Source organism: Aquarana catesbeiana, linkage group LG03 (genome assembly GCF_042186555.1).
Source record: "Aquarana catesbeiana isolate 2022-GZ linkage group LG03, ASM4218655v1, whole genome shotgun sequence".
Taxonomy (NCBI): Eukaryota; Metazoa; Chordata; class Amphibia; order Anura; family Ranidae; genus Aquarana; species Aquarana catesbeiana.
Genome location: NC_133326.1, coordinates 80,728,433 through 80,749,681, shown reverse-complemented (window position 1 = coordinate 80,749,681; position 21,249 = coordinate 80,728,433). Strand labels below are relative to the sequence as shown.

The 21,249-nt window shown below is 39.8% G+C and overlaps 1 protein-coding gene across 5 annotated transcripts in view; it reads left to right on the top strand.

Annotated features, from left to right (window-relative positions):
• WDR72 (WD repeat domain 72) overlaps positions 1–21,249 on the top strand; it is a 501,920-nt gene that overhangs the window by 205,454 nt on the left and 275,217 nt on the right. For all 5 annotated transcript variants that reach the window (XM_073618748.1, XM_073618747.1, XM_073618749.1 and 2 more), the window contains one exon: positions 18,175–18,380. In XM_073618748.1, the coding sequence (XP_073474849.1) occupies positions 18,175–18,380 (206 nt within the window). The remainder of the gene's footprint in view (positions 1–18,174; positions 18,381–21,249) is intronic.

Below are 21,249 nucleotides of genomic sequence, written 5' to 3'. Positions count from 1 at the left end.
TTAACACTTTTCACAGTTACTCAAGCCACTCCACCCCACCCAGTTACTCCGCCCACTCCAGTTGTAGAGGCACGAACACTTTCACAATTTCCCCAGAAATTGGAGCTTTTCTAGTTACTGTTATCTCACATATATATTATTCTTATTATTATAGCCAAATTTACCACCCTAACTCCTCCCACAGTTTTTACACTACATAGACAAGTAATATACCGAAACGTGCGGATTGTTCCCGAATGGTGTGCTATTACTTTGTGGAACGTTTCGCCGAATGGTTCACGAAATATCGTCGTTTTCGTATTCGTATCGGCGAAATTGGTCCCATAGGAATGAATGGGGAAACTAGAGTGGGAGATGACAAAAGCTGGAAAATCAGAACATGATTTCTAAACTGCCGCCACTCCCTCATTTTCAAGCCCACCTACACAAATCTTATATCAAAACGTTCAGCTATCCCTGCTGCCACTAAACATGTCCACGGCTAAGCCATAGTCCTGATAGTTTTCACAATATGACCATTTGTTTGCAACTCACGCCGTCCATTGACATTCATTGAAACTACACTCTAGCCCCCTCCAAATTTGAAGGGCAATTTCTAAACTGCGACCGTGCCTTCATTTTTAATATTTCAGAGACATACTATACATCAAAATCTAGGTCTGGGTCTTGTGATTCTCACAATATAAAGATCTTCACTGTAGGATGTATAGTTTTTAAAATACGGCCATTTGTTTAGAGGTCATTTCAGGAAATTTTAGCCATTAATCAGAGTGTACTGTTAGTGTTTGTTTTGTTGCCATGGTTACCAAAGCTTCTGTTATACACAGGGGGGGAGGTGGCTGGAGCATCTCAGCTCTGATTACAGAGCCCGGGGGAGGGGACAGACACACCATGTACTGATTTATAATAGAGGAATATGATGGGGCAGTTTTGATGAAGTAGTATTTGGGAAGCATAAACAGGGCATGAGCGTTGCTAGGAAACAGTGGTTGTAAACACAAGATGCTGAGACACTCCAAATGCATGTGACTTCATCTGCTAGACTTGATAATGCTTGTAGACTCCTCCCACAGTTTTCACACTACAGAGACAAATAATATACCGAAACGAGCGGATTGTTCCCGATTGGTGTGTTATTACTTTGTGGAATGTTTCGCCGAATGGTCCACGAAATGACGTTTTTGCGGCGAAATTGGTCCCATAGGAATGAATGGCGAAATGTTCAAAACTAGAGTGGGAAGTGACAAAAGCTGACAACCCCATGATCAGCCAAAACATTATGACCACCCCATGATCAGCCAAAACATTATGACCGCCCCATGTAAAAAAAAATATATTTTTGAAAAAAAAAAAATTTTTGAAAAAAGTAAAAAAATAATTTTTGAAAAAAAAAAAATCATTTTTGAAAAAAAAAAATATTTTTGAAAAAAAAATTTCTTTTAAAAAAAAAAATTATTTTTGAAAAAAAAATATATTTGAAAAAAAAAAAATATTTTTGAAAAAAAAAAATTATTTTTGAAAAAAAAATTACTTTAAAAAAAATAATAATTTCGAAAAAAAAATTATTTTTGAAATAAAAAAATTCATTTTTGAAAAAAAAAATTACCTTTGAAAAAAAAAATTACTTTTGAAAAAAAAAATCATTTTTGAAGAAAAAAAAATCATTTTTGATTAAAAAAAATTCATTTTTGAAAAAAAAATTACTTTTGAAAAAAATGTTCAGCTCTTTCAGCGAATGATGGAACTTTTTTACTACTATTTATACTTTTTAAAATATTAAGCTTTTTAACACTTTTCACAGTTACTCAAGCCACTCCACCCCACCCAGTTACTCTGCCCACTCCAGTTGTAGAGGCAAGAACACTTTTCACAATTTCCCCAGAAATTGTACCTTTTCTAGTTATTATTATTATCATACAAATAAAAACGAGACTTTACAATCACTTTAATTATATTGCAGCTTACCAATTTTTAGATGTGGTGGCTGCATTATTTTCCTTGAGGCTCGATGCACAACTATGCATGTTGCTTTTTAGAGTTTCTGCAGTGCTTATTGCAGTGCTTGTCGCGTTTTTGGACACGCGGTTTTTACTGCAATTTTATTGCGATTTTGTCACAATTTGCGTTTTTTTTTTTGTCCTTGAGTCTAGTATGGATTTGGAGGGGACCCCTATGCCAATTTTTTTTTTTTAAATGGCGTGGGGGTCCCCCCAAAATCCATACAAGACCCTGAGCATGCAGCCCGGCAGGTCAGGAAAGGGAGGGGACGAGCGAGCGTCCCCCCCATCCTGAACCATACCAGGCCGCATGCCCTCAACATGGGGGGATGGGTGCTTTGGGGCAGGGGGGGCTCTGCGCCCCCCCACCCCAAAGCACCTTGCCCCCATGCTGATGGGGACAAGGGCCTCTTCCCAACAACCCTTGCATGGTGGTTGTCGGGGTCTGTGGGCGGGGGGCTTATCGGAATCTGGAAGATCCCGCCCCCCTAAAAATACAGTAAACAGTTTTTGACAAGTCTTTTAATAAAAATCTTCTCCTTCTCTGCTTCTTCCTCCGGTCTTCCTCCATCTTCTCCCATATCTTCACCCTCCGGTCTTCTCCTTCTCCCCCTGCTTCTTCTTCCGCTCTTCTTCTGTCTTCTTTGTTCCGTGTTCTTCTTCCTCTGCCGCCGCTCCCGCCGACAACCCTCCTCCAATGCTGCGTCCTGCTGATCTGTCGGCGCAGATGTCCTGCATTTCTTAAATAATGATGGGGGCGTGGCAATCAGATTACGTCATCCGGAGGCCACACTCCCTTGTGACGTCATGGACCCATAATGCCCCGGGTGGTGACGTCACAAGGGGGTGCTGTTTTTTTTCATGATTTTTTTTTTTTACATTGAGCGGGAAGCCAGCTGACAGCCGATGACTTAAAAAATGCAAATCGCAGGAAAATCGCATCAAAATCGCGGTAAAAACGCTGTATTTGCATTTTGGATGCGGGCCCATTGAATTCTATTACATGCAAAACGCTGCATTTTGCGGAAAAAAAAGTCCCCGACCCTTTCCAAAAACGCAGAGGCACCAAAATGCATTGATGTGAACATGTTCCATAGGAACCCATGTAAAAAAATTTCCCTGTATTTCTGCAAAATGCATCAAAAAACGCATTAGTGTGAATCAAGCCTTATAGGCTTTCTTTCCTTAATTTTCAACCGTGACCTGGCTAGTAAGTCTGTTTTTTTAACAGAACAAGCTATCCTGCAGATGTAGCAGTTACAGGATTGAGACATACTATTTACTACTGACGGGTTGCTTACAATGATCAGCTTTTATTTATCTAAAACCTTTATCCCAAAAGGAAAAAAGCTGTTTGCTGCAACTGCTTATAACTGATTATAATTTGTTATTGTATCTAAACCTGCTAATACATTTAACACTCCCCTCCCCCTATATTAACAATGTCGCTGTTCAAAGGTGCCCCCTGTGCTCCTTCATCCAGAGTGAGGGCCCTCTAACAAAGGAGGTGTGTTACTGGCCAGATCACCAGGTGAAAACAGGGAAATGCCTTAAAAAAGAAAACTAATGCAGCCACCACATCTAAGGATTGGTAGGCTGCAATATAATACATTTATTGTTTTAGGTTTAATACTGCTTTGAAGTGTTAGTTAATCTTAATCTTAGACCAGGGATGTCCAAACTTTTTTTCAAAGAGGGCCAGATTTGATGAAGTGAACATGCGTGAGGGCCGGCCATTTTGCCTGACATTCTTTGAACCAATAAAATTAGGTCTAAGTTTGTTCGTCCGCGCACTAATACACTGCCCAACAAGAGTTTTCTTGCCTTTGTGGCTGTGTGTGATGAAGAGATGAGCTTGGGCGTGTTATTTGGAGATATATTTTATATATATATATATATATATATATATATAATCTTTTGCGTCCCCCAACATAGCCCTGAGCGCCGTTCAGGACTAAGGTACCATATTTATCGGCGTATAACACGCACCTTCACTTTAAGAGTTTACGTTTCAGGAAAAAAATAAAATTTTAAATAAGGAACTGTAAAGCAAAATAAGGGTCAGTGCCCATCAATGCAGCCTAATCAGTGCCCATCTGTAGCCTCACCATTGCCATTAATGCAGACTCTGAATGCAGCCTCACCATTGACATCAGTGCTAGACATGTGCATTCGTTTTCGTCCGAATTTCAGGTATTTTCGTTATCGTTTTAACAAACGATAACGAAAGTGCAGAATCCGAAAAACGAAAGATCCCACATAAACAAATGCTTTATTTTCGTTTTCGTTGCTACAACAGTTCGATATAGATAGGAGATTCGACATGATGATGACAATAACAATCTGTGTCCATCAAACCTGTGGTCGAATGTGCCTAACCTTAACTCTATTAGTCCAAGATTATTCTACATAGAGAGAAAAGATTCGACATAGAGAGAAAAGATTTGACGTAGGGGAGGAAAGATTCGACGTAGGGGAGAAAAGATTCAGCTTAGGGGAGAAAAGATAAATAAAAATAATGATGATGATGAATGTTATTGGCTGATTGTAACCAAAGAGGTGGAGCAGTAAAATACCTAGAACTAAGTGCACACATAGTTTGGCTTATGGTGTCTGTTGAAAGTTCTAAGAAGATTCGACGGAACAGGTAAACTATACGCCGTCGTACAGTTTAGCTGCTCCGTTGAATCTTCTTTGAACATTTGACAGACATAAGCCTTCAATGACAGATTCGACCTTAATTTGGATTTTCGGACGAATGCAATTTTTAACGAAAAACAAAATAAATAAAAACGAATTTCGGGAGTAACTAAATAAATTTATTTTTCGGACGAAAACGAAATTCCGAAACGAAATATTTCAGTGTGCACATGTCTAATCAGTGCAGCCTGATCGATGCCCATTGGCAGCCTTGGAGGAGACGACGACCACCGACAAATTACATACAGGAGAATCTCCTGTTTACTTTAATACAAAGTCCCGCATCCTTGATAGACAGAACAGTCGTCCAATGCCAGCCCAGGAGACAGGACTTCCTATTACAGAGGCCACCGAGTAAACAGGAGATTCTCCTGTATGTAATCTGACAGCGCTCGTCCCGCCCCCTCCCCGTCTCCTCCAAGGCAGCGCCGATAAATACGGACACAAAAGATATATATATCCAAATTACCAGGAGGGGCCATATTAAGCAAGGTCCATAAAGACATTGATGAGCGAGTTTGGGGTGGAGAAACTTGACTGACCTGCACAGAGTCCTGACCTCAACCCGAAAGAACTCGTTTGGGGTGAATTAGAATGGAGACTGCGAGCCAGGCCTGCTCATCCAACATTAGTGCCTGACCTCACAAATGGGCTTCTGGAAGAATGTTCAAACATTCCCATAGACACACTCAGGCATCCCAATACATTTGACAATATAATATATATATATATAATATAATGTGTGTGTGTGTGTATAAAATCACAAACTGGGCCACCGTTTTTTAATGCTGAATTTAATCATTGCTCATACATTGCTTTGTGGATGTCTATGGGCTAAATCGAGCCTTTTGTAATGAATGTCTGGTCCACAAGGCTCAGTACCTTTTTGTATGATTATCCTTGTTCTCCTAAATGTTAAATGCATGTGCTCTTTCCTATTTAAATATTGCTAAATATTAAATAAAATGAGGTGTGACCTACATGACGGCTGCACCTGCTCTCACCATAGAGATCAGTTTGAAGCCCAAAACCAGTGTATTTGTACTACTAGGACTTACATGAAGACATGCAGTAATGCACATTGCTTTGAAGTGTGTTGCCTTGTATTAACTTGTGTTATTTTATATTTTTGAAAGACTGTATTTAAAGTGCCATGAATGGCAACCCACAGGTCAATACACCCAAAATCATCATGTAAGTCTTTATCCAGCACACCACCAATAGAGCAATTTGATCAGAACTGACACTATTGGAAGTTCTGATGTCCACGGATTTTGACCTGTGCTAGAAAATGTGTGACAATAAAGCATTTAGTAGGAATGATCCCTAAGAGTCTGTGTGCATATTAGACCTTCTAGTTCACAGCTGGCAATAATGGCATAGAATAAGAGGGAATAAAAGCTCCTGGCAGTGTGGCCGTGAAAAGGGGCTATTTGAAGTTCTTATACTGTGGTCCTTTGTAGTTCTAATCCACCTCTCTAATATACCCATTTTACAAACCCTACTTTGTTTCCTCCCTTGCCTTATATTTCTGTTTAGCTTGTGGCCATGAAGACTGGAAGTTCATTATCATATATAGATCAATGATCTCCAGGAAAGATTTAACCTCTCCCTTCTTCTTTTCTAGAGGTATAATAGACATAATAGAAAATGTTAATGTGCCCTTAGCTTTGCTTGAATTTTGAGTAAAGATCATCCTTTAGATTGTGACCTGGTATTTGTTACCAGCATCTTACCACCATACAAGCCCTTGTTGCACTATAAATCAAGAATACATTCCTTCTTTTACTCTTTACCTTTTTTTTAGAGCTCCATTGTTTATGATTTATACGTATTTGATCTATGAGATATTGGACGGCAAAGAATTCTACAAAAGACCCCAAAGTATTTGTACGTCATGGAATGGACACCATGTACTGTACAGCAGCTAGCGGCAGAAAACAGCTTGGGTAAATTCTGATAAATATTGTATAGATGAACTTTCAAGAACACAAAAGTCTTCTCTGCAAGGTTAAAAGCAATGCCTTTCCTTTTCAGGTGCCTGTTTTATTTACTCTGTTGAAAAAGAGTATTATAACTTTGTACAGACAGATATTTTCAATGTTACAGTAAAAAGTTAATCTGATTAAAATAAATCAGTCGGCCATTGTCCTAAAATATCAATCTGCCAAAGTTTTAGTATTATAGTATGTTTTCTTTTTTGATGCTTTTATGTTAGGTTACAGTGTTTGATTTTTTTTTTATGTTACAAGATCAAAGTCATTGACTTGCCAGAAAACAAATATACCTGCAGGGGATTGGTGAGTGTGCTAACGTCCAGGGATTTGTATGTGCATGAGGTTACTTCTTTGTAATAGAACACAGTCTATATGAAGTCAGGAAAAAGTCATGATTTAGGGGTGACAAGATATCAGACCTTTTTGTTTCTACTGAAACAGTTAATATAGCAGGGTACTGTCTGGACGGTGTGCCAGCTACATTGGGATGTTGGGTTTGTAACCACTTGGATAATTCAAGTCATAATATAGAGGGAACATTTACGGGGGAAAATTACTTCTTGTAAAAGTGGCCTCACATGACCTTTCTGAAGACTGTTATGTGGCCTTTAGGCCATGTTTTGCCCACTGCTAATCTATTGAATGTCCAGAATCGATTGCTTGTCCTTCTTTATGCCAACTGGGATCTAAGCTGAAAAACAGATTTAGACTTTCTTAAGAAATCTGAACGGGAAACTACAGTGTATTCCTCACTATACTTATTACAATGAAATAACCATATCATTTTTCAAATTCCCGCCATACAATATTTTGCTATCTAGTTTCACTTTAGTCTCCAAGGGGTTGATTTACTAAAACTGGAGAGTGCAAAATCAGGTGCAGTTCTGCATAGAAACCAATCAGCTTCCAAGTTTTATTGTCAAAGCTTAATTGAACAAGCTGAAGTTAGATGCTGATTGGCTTCCCAATACAGCAGTACCAGATTTTGTACTCTCCAGTTTTAGTAAATCAAACCCTGTGTCTAAATGTTTAACAGCTCCTGAGATAAAAATTCAGCCACAGTGAGACGTAAAGCCTGATTTTAAAAAGTGTGAAGTTTTAGTAAGTGCAGTGGGGTGGAGGGGACATCTGATTTTAAAGCCGATCGTGTGCAAAAGAATTAAAAAACAAAGCTTCTATTTCATATTATTGGATAGTTGAAGTGAATGCAGATGCGCTTCATATTTTTAAAAAGTCCGTATTATCTGAATCTGTATTGTCTGAATTATGTATGGTATGATTCCCATTGACATAAAAAAGGAAGAAAAAACTTCATGTTACAAATGAGAGAAAAAAGTCATTTTACGCAAAGTGTCTTGTAACGTTATAGAATATTGCCTTGTAGCTAATGTTCAGCTGATGGCCGGGAAGCCGACACCGATTTGCTGGCATTGCAGAATGGGAGGGCTCGGAGCACAGAGCACTGCGCCCTGAGGACAATATAAAACTGGCCAATTGGGGCCTCGGCATGTGGTCACGTGCCTGTGAGGGGGTGATGGACCTGGTAGAAACCTATTGGTTTGGTGCCCCATGCAGTGCGAGCTGGAGGGCAGTGCCGCTGGCTAGGTGGGGGGTGGCGCCCCTGTGCCCCCTGTGGACCGGCCGCCATTGGTGTTAATTTTTCCCTATGCTATCCAAAAAAACATATAAAAAGGGGTTTTTTTGGCTGGAGTTACACTTAAAAAATGTACCTGTTCCGACTTACATACAAATTCAACTTAAGAACAAACCTAAAGAACCTATTTTGTTTGTAACCCCGGGGACTGACTGTATGTTGTTTTTCATGAGCCTGGGACCCAGAAACTGTGAAAGAAAAGGGCATAATTACAATGAAGCCCCAGTATGCAAGAAGTAAGGCCTGTGTATGTAAGGATCAAATATGGCCTCCTCTTTGTACAGATATCGTATAATTAAAAACTAAACATAAAAAATGTAAAAAACCATTAACCCACTGATATTATTTACACTAAGTGGATCATTTTCATAATTAATTGGTATTCTATTAATATATGATGCAAATTAAATAAATTGCCAATAAAAGGATTATTTTGAGATAGAAATGTATTGATATCCTATCAGTTTAGCAGTGATTTTTGTATTGACAAAAGGGCAATAGTATTTAAAGTATAAAGCCTCGTACACACTGTACGATTGTTGGCCAACCGAGTGTCTGATTTTTGTCAAAAGGGTGTGTGCCAGGATCTTGTCTTGTATACTAACGTTACACAATTGTTGTGCCACAAACATGATTGTAGTGATGTACTACGAGGAATTTCAGCTCTTGAGTGCCACCCTTTGGGCCCCTTCTGCTAATTATGTGTTTGGTGAGCATTGATTCCGAGCATGCGTGTTTGTACTTTTGACTTTTGTGTGACGGATTTGTGTACTGACCATACGAAAATCAGACGTCAAGCTGTTGTCCGATGAAAATTTACTAGCCTGTCGTCCAACATTTGTTGGCAGAAAATTGGACAACAATTGTCAAAAGGCGCGTACTAACGGTAAGATTTTAGGACAACAGTCTGTCAAAAGACAATCCCCTGCCAACAATCAAACCGTGTGTTAGAGGCTTTAGTGTACCTTTAACTCCGTGCCCTCTCCTCAGTTCCATTTGCACTGCCTAACCTGACCAGGGTTGTCACAACACTTCCCAATTATGGCCAGCATGCCAGTATCAGGTCTGTCTATAGAGAAGCCATGTCTGTGTCGTCAGATTGCCACATTATTCTCAAAGGCCCAGGCCAATGCTGGCCAGGACAAGGTGGATCAGTTATTGCAAAAATGTGATAAGTACTGTGAATTAAATGTATTTATTTTTTTGCTAATAGCAAAAAGGTGTAATTTGGAATAGCCAGTTACAGGTGCATGTATCCCTCAAGTAAAATTTACAGATCCCTTGTAGATACAATGAGGGAGATTTACTAAAACTGGTGCACAAAGAATCTGTTGCAGCTGTGCATGGTAACCAATCAGCTTCTAACTTCAGTTTGTTGATTTAGGCTTTGACAATAAAATCTGGAAGCTGATTGGTTTCTATGTAAAACCCCACCAGATTTTGCACACTCCAGCTTTAGTAAATCAATCTCAGTATGTTTCACAGAACGGGAAAGACTTGCTCAATTGAAATTAGAATGCAATCTCCATTTGAGTGTTTAGTTCTTTCAGGCCCCACGCAGAAAGGTCTGACTTCGGACATATATAAAATCTTAAACTCATATGACATGCTCATTAGGGGGAAACATAGATACATGCGTAGATGGGAGGAACAACTCGGTGAGGAACTAACACCTGAACAATGGGCCACTATATGGAGATGGGCAGCCAGGGGCTCTATATGCACACTTTATAAAAAAAACTCATACAAGGTGCTTTGTCACTGGTACCTTACTCCATCACATCTGCGGGCCATATATCCGTCAGCCTCGGATCGCTGCTGGAGGTGTCGCGTGGACCGGGGCATGCTATATCACATCTATTGGAGCTGTTCCTCCCTCCAGCCCTATTGGCAGGCAGTTCGGGACCTCCTTCACCGGTTATTAGAGATAGATATATCCCTCTTTCTCCTAAATTTTTCTTACTGGGCCTCCCTCCCACCACACTTCCCGGACTAGCCAAAAAGCTGGCAACACAAATTCTTACGGCAGCCAGGTGTCTAATATCCTTACACTGGAAACATCGAAATTCTCCATTATCTGATCTGTATACCAGAATTAAAGACCTAGAGATTATGGAATCCATGACAGCTAGACTTAAAGATAGAGTAGACAGACACACAGCAACATGGGAGCCTTGGCACAAGCGAATGGAACCCCCCCTCAATTCCATGAGACCTCCCCTGCCTTGAACATTGTACACACCTGGAGCCCTGGAGAGACGTGCCCTACTATATGAGTCCTTTCTATACCTCTCTCACTTCCCTTTTCTTTCTTTTCTTTTCTCTCTCCTTTCTTACTTCTTCTTTGCGAAGAATGGGCTAAGCAATTTTCATGTGCCAGTCTAGATTTCTAAGGTCCGCTCTCCTTTTTTCTAGAGAAATCTGTTATGAATACTATGCTTTCATTGCCTCCTTTTTTTTTTGTTTTTCCTTTTTTCGCATGCAATGTTACTTTCAACAATTGTATTGTATACTCTGAAACTTAATAAAAATTGTCAATTATAAAAAAAAAAAAAAAAAGAAATTAGAATGCAATCTTCTGATATTATTAACTGACATTCTGCAGCAGTTGTAAAATCTACTGCACTAAGAGCTAGGAAAACATACAATTGCTCAAAGTTGACAAAAATGGTAAAACTGCCAAGCTATACGATCATAAGTCATTTCTTTCCAAATAGATGAAAATTGCAATATATCGTTGCTTTTAGGTCACCTCTAGGTAGCAATAATTAATCAATAAAACTTACCTTATGGAAACAATTGAGTTAAATCTAAATACTTCTAGATGTACTTTTTCTGCTATTTTGTAGTTCTGATTCTGAAAATGTTATTTCTTATACAGTATTTTGTTCAATAAGTTTGTATGCGGAAAAAAAATCCCTAATTGGACCACAAGGGGATTGCAGTATTTCAGAAGTGAAACCTCAAATGACTGAGTACAATTTAGCTGAGAGCTCAGTCAGTAGATGATGGCGGGTCCGCTGCAAGCTTTCCTGACACCACTGACTAAATGAACTTGATCACTAAAGGGCAGAACTGATGGGTTAGCATCAACTTGGGCTCTCGTAGGTATGCAAAATCCAATATCTATGCATAGCACATCATTTTTTTGAAGTTAGTGAGTGTATCTTAAGACTTTGTAAATGTACCGGGCAATTCTAATTTTAAATAAATGGAACTAAGATTGCCAGGGATAAAACTTTTGCCTGTTTTTTGTTGATCTAAAACTATACTATGAAATCAGGGAGTCTAATCTTGTATATCTGCACAGCATGTACTGAAGTAGGCTGCTCTGTCAATAACTGACAAGCCACAGGCGGTCTTAGGGCTTATGTCCTACTGACATGGAATAATAGCAAAAATATGTAGAACACAGCAATATGTATGTGCCTGGGGTGAGATTTGGTTTCATTATCCATGCTTAAGTATATAGGTAAATATGAATAATGCATATGAATTGAATGACAAAACATTTATCATTATTTTTTACTCTTGTCAGTGGTACAGGTCTTGGAAAATTAGGTTCTGAGCCAGACCATAACCTTAACTGGATGAGGTTTAGTTTGTGAAAGCACTATGAATCATAAACTGCCATTTTTCTTTTTCGATAAAACTCTTTTTGTTCATTTGTTGCATCTCAATGCTGCTGAGCTCCTGCAGCCTATTTGCATCCACTTCCTGTTTACATGCATGTACACCAGCAATGGCCTCATGGCTTTTCTCAACAAGGGTTTCCTGATGGTGATAACAGTGGACTTTGTCTAGCAGACAACACAGAAGAAGAACCCTGTGTTTCCCCCTATAATACCCAAAAAAGTACCTCAATTAAAATAACCAGGTAGTAAAGCCACATATTTAAAACATTAAAAATTGCTTTCAAAATCAAATTATTGTGTTAAAACTTAAGTAAATAATTGGATTAATTCCTTGAACCAGTCATAAGGGCTTTTTTCCCTCTAAAAAAATAATATACTTACCTTCTCTGTGTAATGGTATTGCACAGAGTGGTCCCGAACCTCCTCTTCTGTGGTCTCCTGCCAGTGCTCTTGGCTCCTCCTCTTCTTAGTGTGCCACTATAGGAAGCCAGTTCCTATGGAGGTGCACCTGTGGGCTTGATCCCAAGCTGGGCTGTGTGCGTCTATTGACACACACAGCATGGTTTAGCCCTGACCCCTGCTCCCTCCTCACAGGATTTGATTGACAGCAGCAGGAGCCAATGGCTCCCCCTGCTGCCTCTGTGAGCAGAGGAAGAAGAGCCACTGCAGACAGGCACAGCACTGGATTAAAGGGGTTGTAAAGGTAAAATTTTTATTTTTTAAAAATAACAAACATGTTATACTTACCTTCACTGTGCAGCTCGTTCTGCACAGAGTGGCCCCGAACCTGGTCTTCTGGGGTCCCTCGGCGGCTGTTTCAGCTCCTCCCCGCAAGCATTAACCACCTTAATGCGAGCTCCCTCGCATGGTGGTTAGTGCTTGCGGGCGGGCTCCCGTGATACAGCCGGCGGCTATAGCCGCTCACTGTATCACTCGGCCCCACCCCCCAGCGCGCCGCGTCATTGGATGTGATTGACAGCAGCGCGAGCCAATGGCTGCGCTGCTTCCAATCCATCCACTGTAGCCAATCAGCGGCCAGTGTCAGCGGAGGAATAGATGTTGGGAACGCAAAGCTGACTTTCGAGGCGTCAGGTAAGTAAAACGGGGGGGCTGGGGGCGGCGGTATTGTCAGAAGTTTTTTCACCTTAATGCATAGAATGCATTAAGGTGAAAAAATTTTAACTTTACAACCCCTTTAAAAAACAGATATTTATAAAAGATGTGCCTCTGCCCCCTGGCTCAGCAGGAGTTCCACCCTTTGTGTGTTGAATAACTGTTACCCACACCATTTGCTGTGGTTCCTGCTGCTGGATCATATGTCCTGTAGTGAAGCACAATCCAATGGGCGGAGCTACTGCAAATGGTCGGGGAGCTGGCGTTCTACACACCTAAGAATGAAAAATACATACAGAGAGTGGGTAACAATGAATAGGCAGCATTTCAACCCCCAGGCCATCAGAAAGGTAAATATAGTGTCTGTAAATTGTACCTTCTAATCTGTTTTATATATATATATATATCCATTCACAAGTTTGCCTTGGAGGGCGAGATGGTGGGTGGTTAATGTATTCTTTCAAGTATACCTTAGGTCAAAACACTTTTTTTTTTGGGGGGGGGGGTGGTGGGAAAGGTTTAGAACCCCTCTAAGGCTTCTATTGCTGTCTGTGTCCTTGCTATGGAGTAATACCATAAAGCTTTTGTTAACTTTACCTCCAAAAAACAAAAAAGAAATGGATATGGGATCTACCTCAGCAGTATTTGGTTTTTGGAGGTAGTAATTTTGTGGAGGGCTCCCCCCACTAGTTGAGAAGGGGAAGTGTTTAAACCTTGTAGGACTCTATAGTCTGTCTGCTTTATGTATTGTTACCTTTATCATACATTTGTCAGAAACCTATAAAACTCAAACTGATTTTCACTTCAAACATATGAAGGCATGTGGCCCAGTATGGGTCAGTGAAAGGGAGGCCACACACTTGCTGTTCCCCCTTTTCTGGCCACCAAGGCTGCATGCATAGATAAGGGCCTAGTATAAATTTTAAGAGGAATGTTTTTTTTTTTTTTCTTTAATGTGTACTGTCCCTTTAAAAAAAACAGCGGGGTAGTTGTCCTTTAGCATAAGTAGCACTAGAGCACCATAAGCACTTGAGTTAGCGCTGTGGTAGTGTTACCACCACTAAATGATAGATCACTGGTTGTGTTTTTTTTTATTTGTTTAACAAATAGCAGCCGGCCAGGGATCTGTAATTTTGCTGCAGTTGTATGGTGGAGCAAGATCTTCAGAGGTGGACTGTTGTGGTGGGGATCAACAAAGCCAAGCAGCTGGTCACCATGGTAGCGGGTCATCATGATTGATGTTGATTGCTGGACAAAGTGATTGACAATGTATTTAAATTGCGAAACATAGTATACTTTTATCACATACTAATTTTGCTGGGGGGGCAGATGGTCGAATATCTGGGGGCTCCTTTTGTTATAAAGGGGGCTTCTAGATTCCAAGAAGCCCCCCTTAATGCAAAACCCACATTCCTTTTGGGGGGCAGGATGTGAGGATGAAGCTTTCTCCCACTAACATGGGACAAGGTGGATTGCAAGGTGGGAGGCAGGGTTCACAGACTGGGTTCACTAAACCACATGCAAGCTGAACTTTGCTTAGTTCATTCATCACTACTTACCTTAATAAATATATTTCCAAAAATTCACTTTTACCTGGAACATTACAAGGGTAATGGATATCCCCAACCATCATTTATTCACAGCGATCCTTTCAAAGTGCTCCTCAAACTAATCTTAAGCCCAGTACACACAGGCCGAATGTTGGGCTACATCGGCTGGTTCAATAAAAAACAGCCAACATTCAGCCTGTGTGTATGGCTTTGTCCCACCAACATGGGGACAAGGTGGATTGTAAGGTGGGAGGCAGGGTTCACAGACTTCCCAATGGGTTCACTAAACCACATGCAAACTGAATTTTTCTTAGTTCGCTCACCACTACTTACCCTAATAAATATATTTCCAAAAATTCACTTTTACCTAGAACATTACAAGGGTCATGCATTACTAAAAGCACATTTGCAATGAAGAATGTGTGCAGGTTTTTGGTACGGATATTCTTATTCACCATAAATTGCCACTTACTAGCCATGAAACCATAGTAGTATGAATTTGTGGTGGGATATTCCCAACCATCATTTATTCACAGTGATTCTTCAAAGCGCTCCTCAAACTGATCTTAAGCCTGGTACACACAGGCCGAATGTCGGACAACATTGGACGGTTTCATTAAAAACCAGCCGACATTCGGCCTGTGTGTATGACTTTGTCCCACCAGCATAGGGAGAAGGTGGATTGCAAGGTGGGAGGTAGGATTCACAGACTTTCCACTGGGTTCACTAAACCACATGCAAACTGAACTTTGCCTAGTTTGCTTATCACTACCTACCTAAATATATTTTAAAAAAACTAACTTGCCAGGTACATTAAAAGGGTCATGCATTACTAAAATCACATTTCCAATGAAGAATGTGTCTTTGGCAGGGATATCCTTATTCACCATAAATTGCCACCTACTAGCCATGAAACCATGGTAGTATGAATTTGTGGTGGGATATTCCCAACCATCAAAGCGATCCTTCAAAGGGCTCCTCAAACTGATCTTAAGTCCAGTAAACACGGGTCGAATGTCGGTAGACATCAGCCGGTTCAATAGCGTCCGACATTTGGCCCATGTGTATGGCGGCCGGTCTGACAGAATATAGCCACTGCCTGTCAGAACACAATAGAACAGCAGCGGAGATCACTGTACTAACATCGAATTGTTAGTAAAGCCGCTCCGACCAGAGGTGTCAGTTTTTTTCTCGTTCAGCCCGCTGGGTTGAACAAAATAAAAAAACTAGTGGTGTGTACAAGGCTTTATCCTATTTAATACTGTTCCCAGTCTTTTTAAATAGCTGTCCAATTCTGTCATGTAGGACTTATGGGTACTTTAGCTTTCTGGGACAGCAAAAAACAAGAATTCTAATTGTACACCCAGTTGAAGATTGAGAAGAGATTGGCAGGAGGTTGGGGGTACCCAGACTGAGCACACATGCTTATTACTGCCGCTAGCAAAAAACAATCTTATATAACATATCAAGACCCCTGAAGTATGCACACATTCATTTGTCCCTACATTTTTGGCTTTCTTACTGCTGCCTGGATAGATCATTATTCAGCCAGGCTGACTCCTTTGATGTTAGATCCCAAAGCAAAAAATAACTCATATGAGCAAAAATATCTAGTGGTACCAATCAATAGTGACCTGATATGAAATGATTGAAGCTGTAATTACGGCTGTACAATGTCTGTGTAATTGTGAAGTTCAGCTCAGAACTGATATCTGAATATGTACAAAGTTCCTTGGTAGTTTTGAGCATTATTATTGTCTAGTGTTTGGTCTCCTCTATCATTATGAAAACCTAACTTAGTGTTTATAGATTCCTTAGTCACCAAAAGATTTTTAATAACTATATGTATATGCATGTCTTGCTATTAAGAAAATGCCTTCTGAAGACTCACAAATATCACATGGCATTCGGTGTCTGAGGACAAGCATGGAAATGACTGACCGAATTGCATTAGACCATCTTTTCTCTGCATACAGATGGATATCCCGCTGAGACAATGAGTGCTATCAAGTGCAGAGACTGTAAAGGTTTTTCATCATAAAAATGGATCACGCTATTTATTGCCCTATAAAAAGTGGCCTTATTCATAACATGCTTAGCTGTTTACCTTTTTGAGCACTAGAGGGCAGTATTTGAATTTATACCTTTCCTGGTCCTCCTGTATAGGGGCTCTGCTGAACAATCAATCAAATTCTGGTTTTCATTGTCTATCTTGTATTAGCCCGGTAGAAGCTAATTACTAGCAAAATGCTTACTATTCGTTTGGAGAATATTAGTTAATGACCACCTAAAATAATTTAACAGCCCTCTATTAAACATTATAGATTCCATATATTTCAGTACATATTGCATAATGGTCAACATATTTAAAGCTGAACCTGGTTATATCAGTGTTATGCTGTGTATTTCTTTTATTTGATTGAAATTAGATTTTCCTTTTTGCTGTGATCATGGAGCTGAATGATCTTTATCAGGCACTACTGTTGGCTCTTCTACACCTTTACCTATAATTTCCTGCCTTCTAACTTTGGTGCAGTTAATAAAGGGACAAATCGTGACATGTCTAAATGAGAGATAAACAGTATTCAGGAAAACTCCTGCTGCAGCACAGTCACAGTAGGAACAAGATTGGTAAAAAAGAAACCTAAACCTGCTTCCTAGATTTTTCTGGGAGATTTTATTAATTTGGAAGAAGTTAAAGAAAAGCAAGGCTGCCCCACAGTTACTATAAACTAATGCCTGGTGCACACAATGCGATTATTGGATGAAGGATCCTCCGTTTTGTTTTTTTTTTGCATGCTAGTCTCATATCGAAAATGAAGAGTTTACTAAAGTGATGAAAATTCTCGTACGACAGAATAAAAATTGGGAAGTGATGTAATGTGTTGTAGTGTATTTTTATTGTATTTTTGAATGACAACTGTACTGATTAAATTAAAATTTGGTATCCTATGAGAAAAATGTTTGTGCTTGTCCCATTGGATAATAGGGAAACATTGCATCTCTGTAGGTTATATGTGAGCTTAAAGTGGGTAAAGTGGAAGCAAAGATTAAAAATGCCCCCCCCCCCCACCCACTATTTATCTTGTATAAAAAAGATCCACTTACATACCTATTTTTATTCCACTGGTCATGTGATCCTGAAGCCCCAGCCCCCCTGTATCAGCAAGTGCCCAACAATGCCTGGGAATAGCAGGAGCCGTGAGGTCACCCATAGGCTTCCATGGCTCAGCTATTGTTGGAACGCCCTCTTCTCCCCTGCAGCAGCTTACTAACAGAGATGAATGGGAGCTGTATGAACACATGACCGGACCAGAGCCGTTTTAAAATAGGTAAGTACAGATCTTATTGATATAGGTCAGCCAGGATAAGTAGGGAAAACAATGTTTTTAAGTATAGTTATACTTAGGCTTTTCTTTCAATTTAAAAAAGGAGAAGATGCTTCAGATGTCAACACTGTTTGTTTATTCCAAGTTACATCTCCACTGACTAGCCACTGATAGTGCCTTTCATTTGCAATTTGTTTAGGTACTTTGGAACGCCATGAAACGGGAGAGATGGCAAAAGCGATCCTTACCTCCTGTGAAGATTTTACCATTGAAATGACAGATTCCATTATAAACACTTCGCAAGAGACACAAAGAAACTCGAGGACAACGTTCAAGTCATCAAACTCGTACAAACTTGGAAACCTGTCCCATAATCTGATCCATCCAGATAAGTCAACAAACAAAGTAAGGAGACAACATAGCATGTCAGATAATACTGCTTAGACCTGAACTGCTGATTCTTGATCTGTGATTTAAGGATGTATATTCCAATGTTTTGTCCACTATGTGTAGCAAATAATTATATTTTTGTGTCTTACATTAATATTATATCAGTGCATGAAGTCCGTCCCTACAATGCATTGACAGTACTAGGTCTAGGTAGGAAACAAAAAATATACCAGTGTTATCTGTTACCTGTGGTTTAAACTGATCAACACTTTGGTTGTTTCTCATGACACAGTTTTGGAGTTCTATTTGAAGCATCTCTTAGAGGAAATATTTATTTTCAGTAAACATATATGAAAAAACAAAAATCCCTTTAATCAAGTGGTAACCTTCAGAATGTGCCCAGCTCCCATACAAGATTCTCACTGATTCTCACGGATTATAATAGACTTGCTACACCTACAGTATTTCAATGATTTTTTGTTGTTGTTGTAAGTGTACTGCTGAAAAAGGTTACCTCCAAAGTTGGACATGTAAGCATTTTTCTTGTTCAGCCCCATAGAACCCTCTATCCACTCAAACCTCCTATCCCCACTAAACAGCGTGGCTGGACAAATCTGCAGCGCTTGCTATTATAATCTGACAGCCAATTGGATGCAGGTGCTGTTCAGCCAAGAATTTTCTACCTGGCTTCTCTGACAAAAATCATTGGAAAAATCAACTTTGATGAGTCGGGTGGTGCCGACGGCCACCCATGCCATTCCTATGGAATTGGTAAGAATCTGATATGTGTACGGCCAGATTTAAAGTCATGAGGATTCCTAGTTATTTGGAAGGTAAGGTGAGTTGGAACTGGACATTATCGCCCTGCTGAAGTTTTATTCTGTGGTTTTAATAAAATGATTAAAGTGAAATGTAGTTTTCCCACAAAGAAAATAACAGGTTCACTGTAACTCTCCTTTAATTGTTGAGTGGAGGATGAACATGTATAGTGTGTACCAAGTTTGCTTAGATCAACATGCTTGCTGCAAGGGAATAGAAATATGGGACTTGCTATTGCTGACTTGGTTTTAATAGTGTAGAATTCAGGGCATTCGTATTGAGTCACTGTCCTGAAACCAGCCAGTGCATATCAAGTGTCTTAAGGCTTCATGTACACTGGCCTACATTTACTGTGGCCATGGGAAAATGCAAAACACAGCAAAATCACTGAATTCCCACGGTTGGCGGTCAAAACGTATACTGAATGTAACTCTCTGCCATATTCAGGAGAGGGGGGTTGAAGCTCACCTAAATGCGGCAGTTCCTAAATTCTGCGTAAAACCTACATCGACACATAGGGGTTGATTTACTAAAGGCAAATAGACTGTGCACTTTGCAAAGTGCAGTTGCACTCTGCAAGTGCGGTTGTCCAGAGCTTAGTAAATGAGGAAAAGCTTCACTTTGCAAAGAATACCCAATCACATGCAAGGAAAATAAAAAAAAACTGAATTTTTGCTTGCACGTGATTGGATGATAGAAAGCAGCAGAGCTTCTGCTCATTTACTAAGTTCTGAAACAACTGCTCTTGCAGAGCAACTGCGCTTTGTAACGAGCACAGTCTATTTGCCTTTAGTAAATCAACCTCATAGGCTTTTATGGACTTGAATTTAGGAGCTTTGGCAAATAAAAGCCAAAAACTCCTAAACTTGAGTTTAGGAGCTGCCAGTGTAGGCTAATGTACGTGAAACCTCTGATATGTACAGACTTGTTCCAGAGAGATGACTCAATAAATGGTGAAGCCACAATAGAGATGACTTCCTCCTGAAGCCTGAATCTTCTGACAAGTTGGCAAGTTCAGCTCTAATAATTTTACAACGGGTTATATTTAAAATGATCCACGTTTGCTACCCTAAAGTTATTTAACAAACATAATAAAGATGGCAGAAACAAAACTTGGAAGACTTTGGACTTAGTAGACATTTTAAAATGTTAGTTCAACTCCAATGCTGGGAATGTGTGTACCTTTACACCTCCTTGTACAGTGATGTGCATTCCTGGAACTAGAACTAGTTCTGGGCGTCAAAAATTGTCAGTCTTGAGTGGGGGGTGGGAGCCTTGGTAGCATTGCCAGTCCTTGGCAGGGAAGCTTTTGCCTCTGTGGTGCTGAGGTAGGAGCCTCTTTTGCCTTCACTAGTTTTCCAGAGGACCCTGCTGTCAAACTGACAGCAGTGTCCTGCACAATACACAGGCAGAACAGTTTCCATGTAATATGTCTGGAGCAGGAAACAGCTGTCAACCTGACAGCAGAGCAGGTACACTGCAGATTACATAGGGGAAAGACATTCTCCTGTAATCAGGAGGGCTGGGCTGTTAGCTTTGTGGCTCAGAAGCATTGACATTGGTTCCCATATGAATAAACACTGCATTCATCTGCACATATCAGTTTCTGCAAACCTGGGTGTAAAAAAAAAAGTGTATTTTTCAGTAAATATGTTTCTATTCAACCCTTTATGAACCTGTAGTAAACCCTAATTAGTGTTTTCTAACCTCATCTTTCCCTCTTTTTTTTTCACTTTATTTTGTGCTGATTTTTTTTTTTACCACTTGTATATAAACCTTTTTTCATTTTTTTCTCTTTGTAGTGTCATATTGTAAAAATTCCCTAATTTAAAAAAAAATCATTAATTTATATAAAAATAATTCTCATTGTTTGAACCATATCATTTGCCTGCCTTTAGTAAAGGGAGAAATTGTATGAATAAAATTTGCATTTGAGTTATAACCTACTGTACTTCATAAATAGAAGGCACGTGGTTATCATACTGATAATAACAATCTGGTTATGTTTTACCATACTCATTGTTATTAAAGCAAACTGGTATAGACACAATGCAACCTCCCCCTA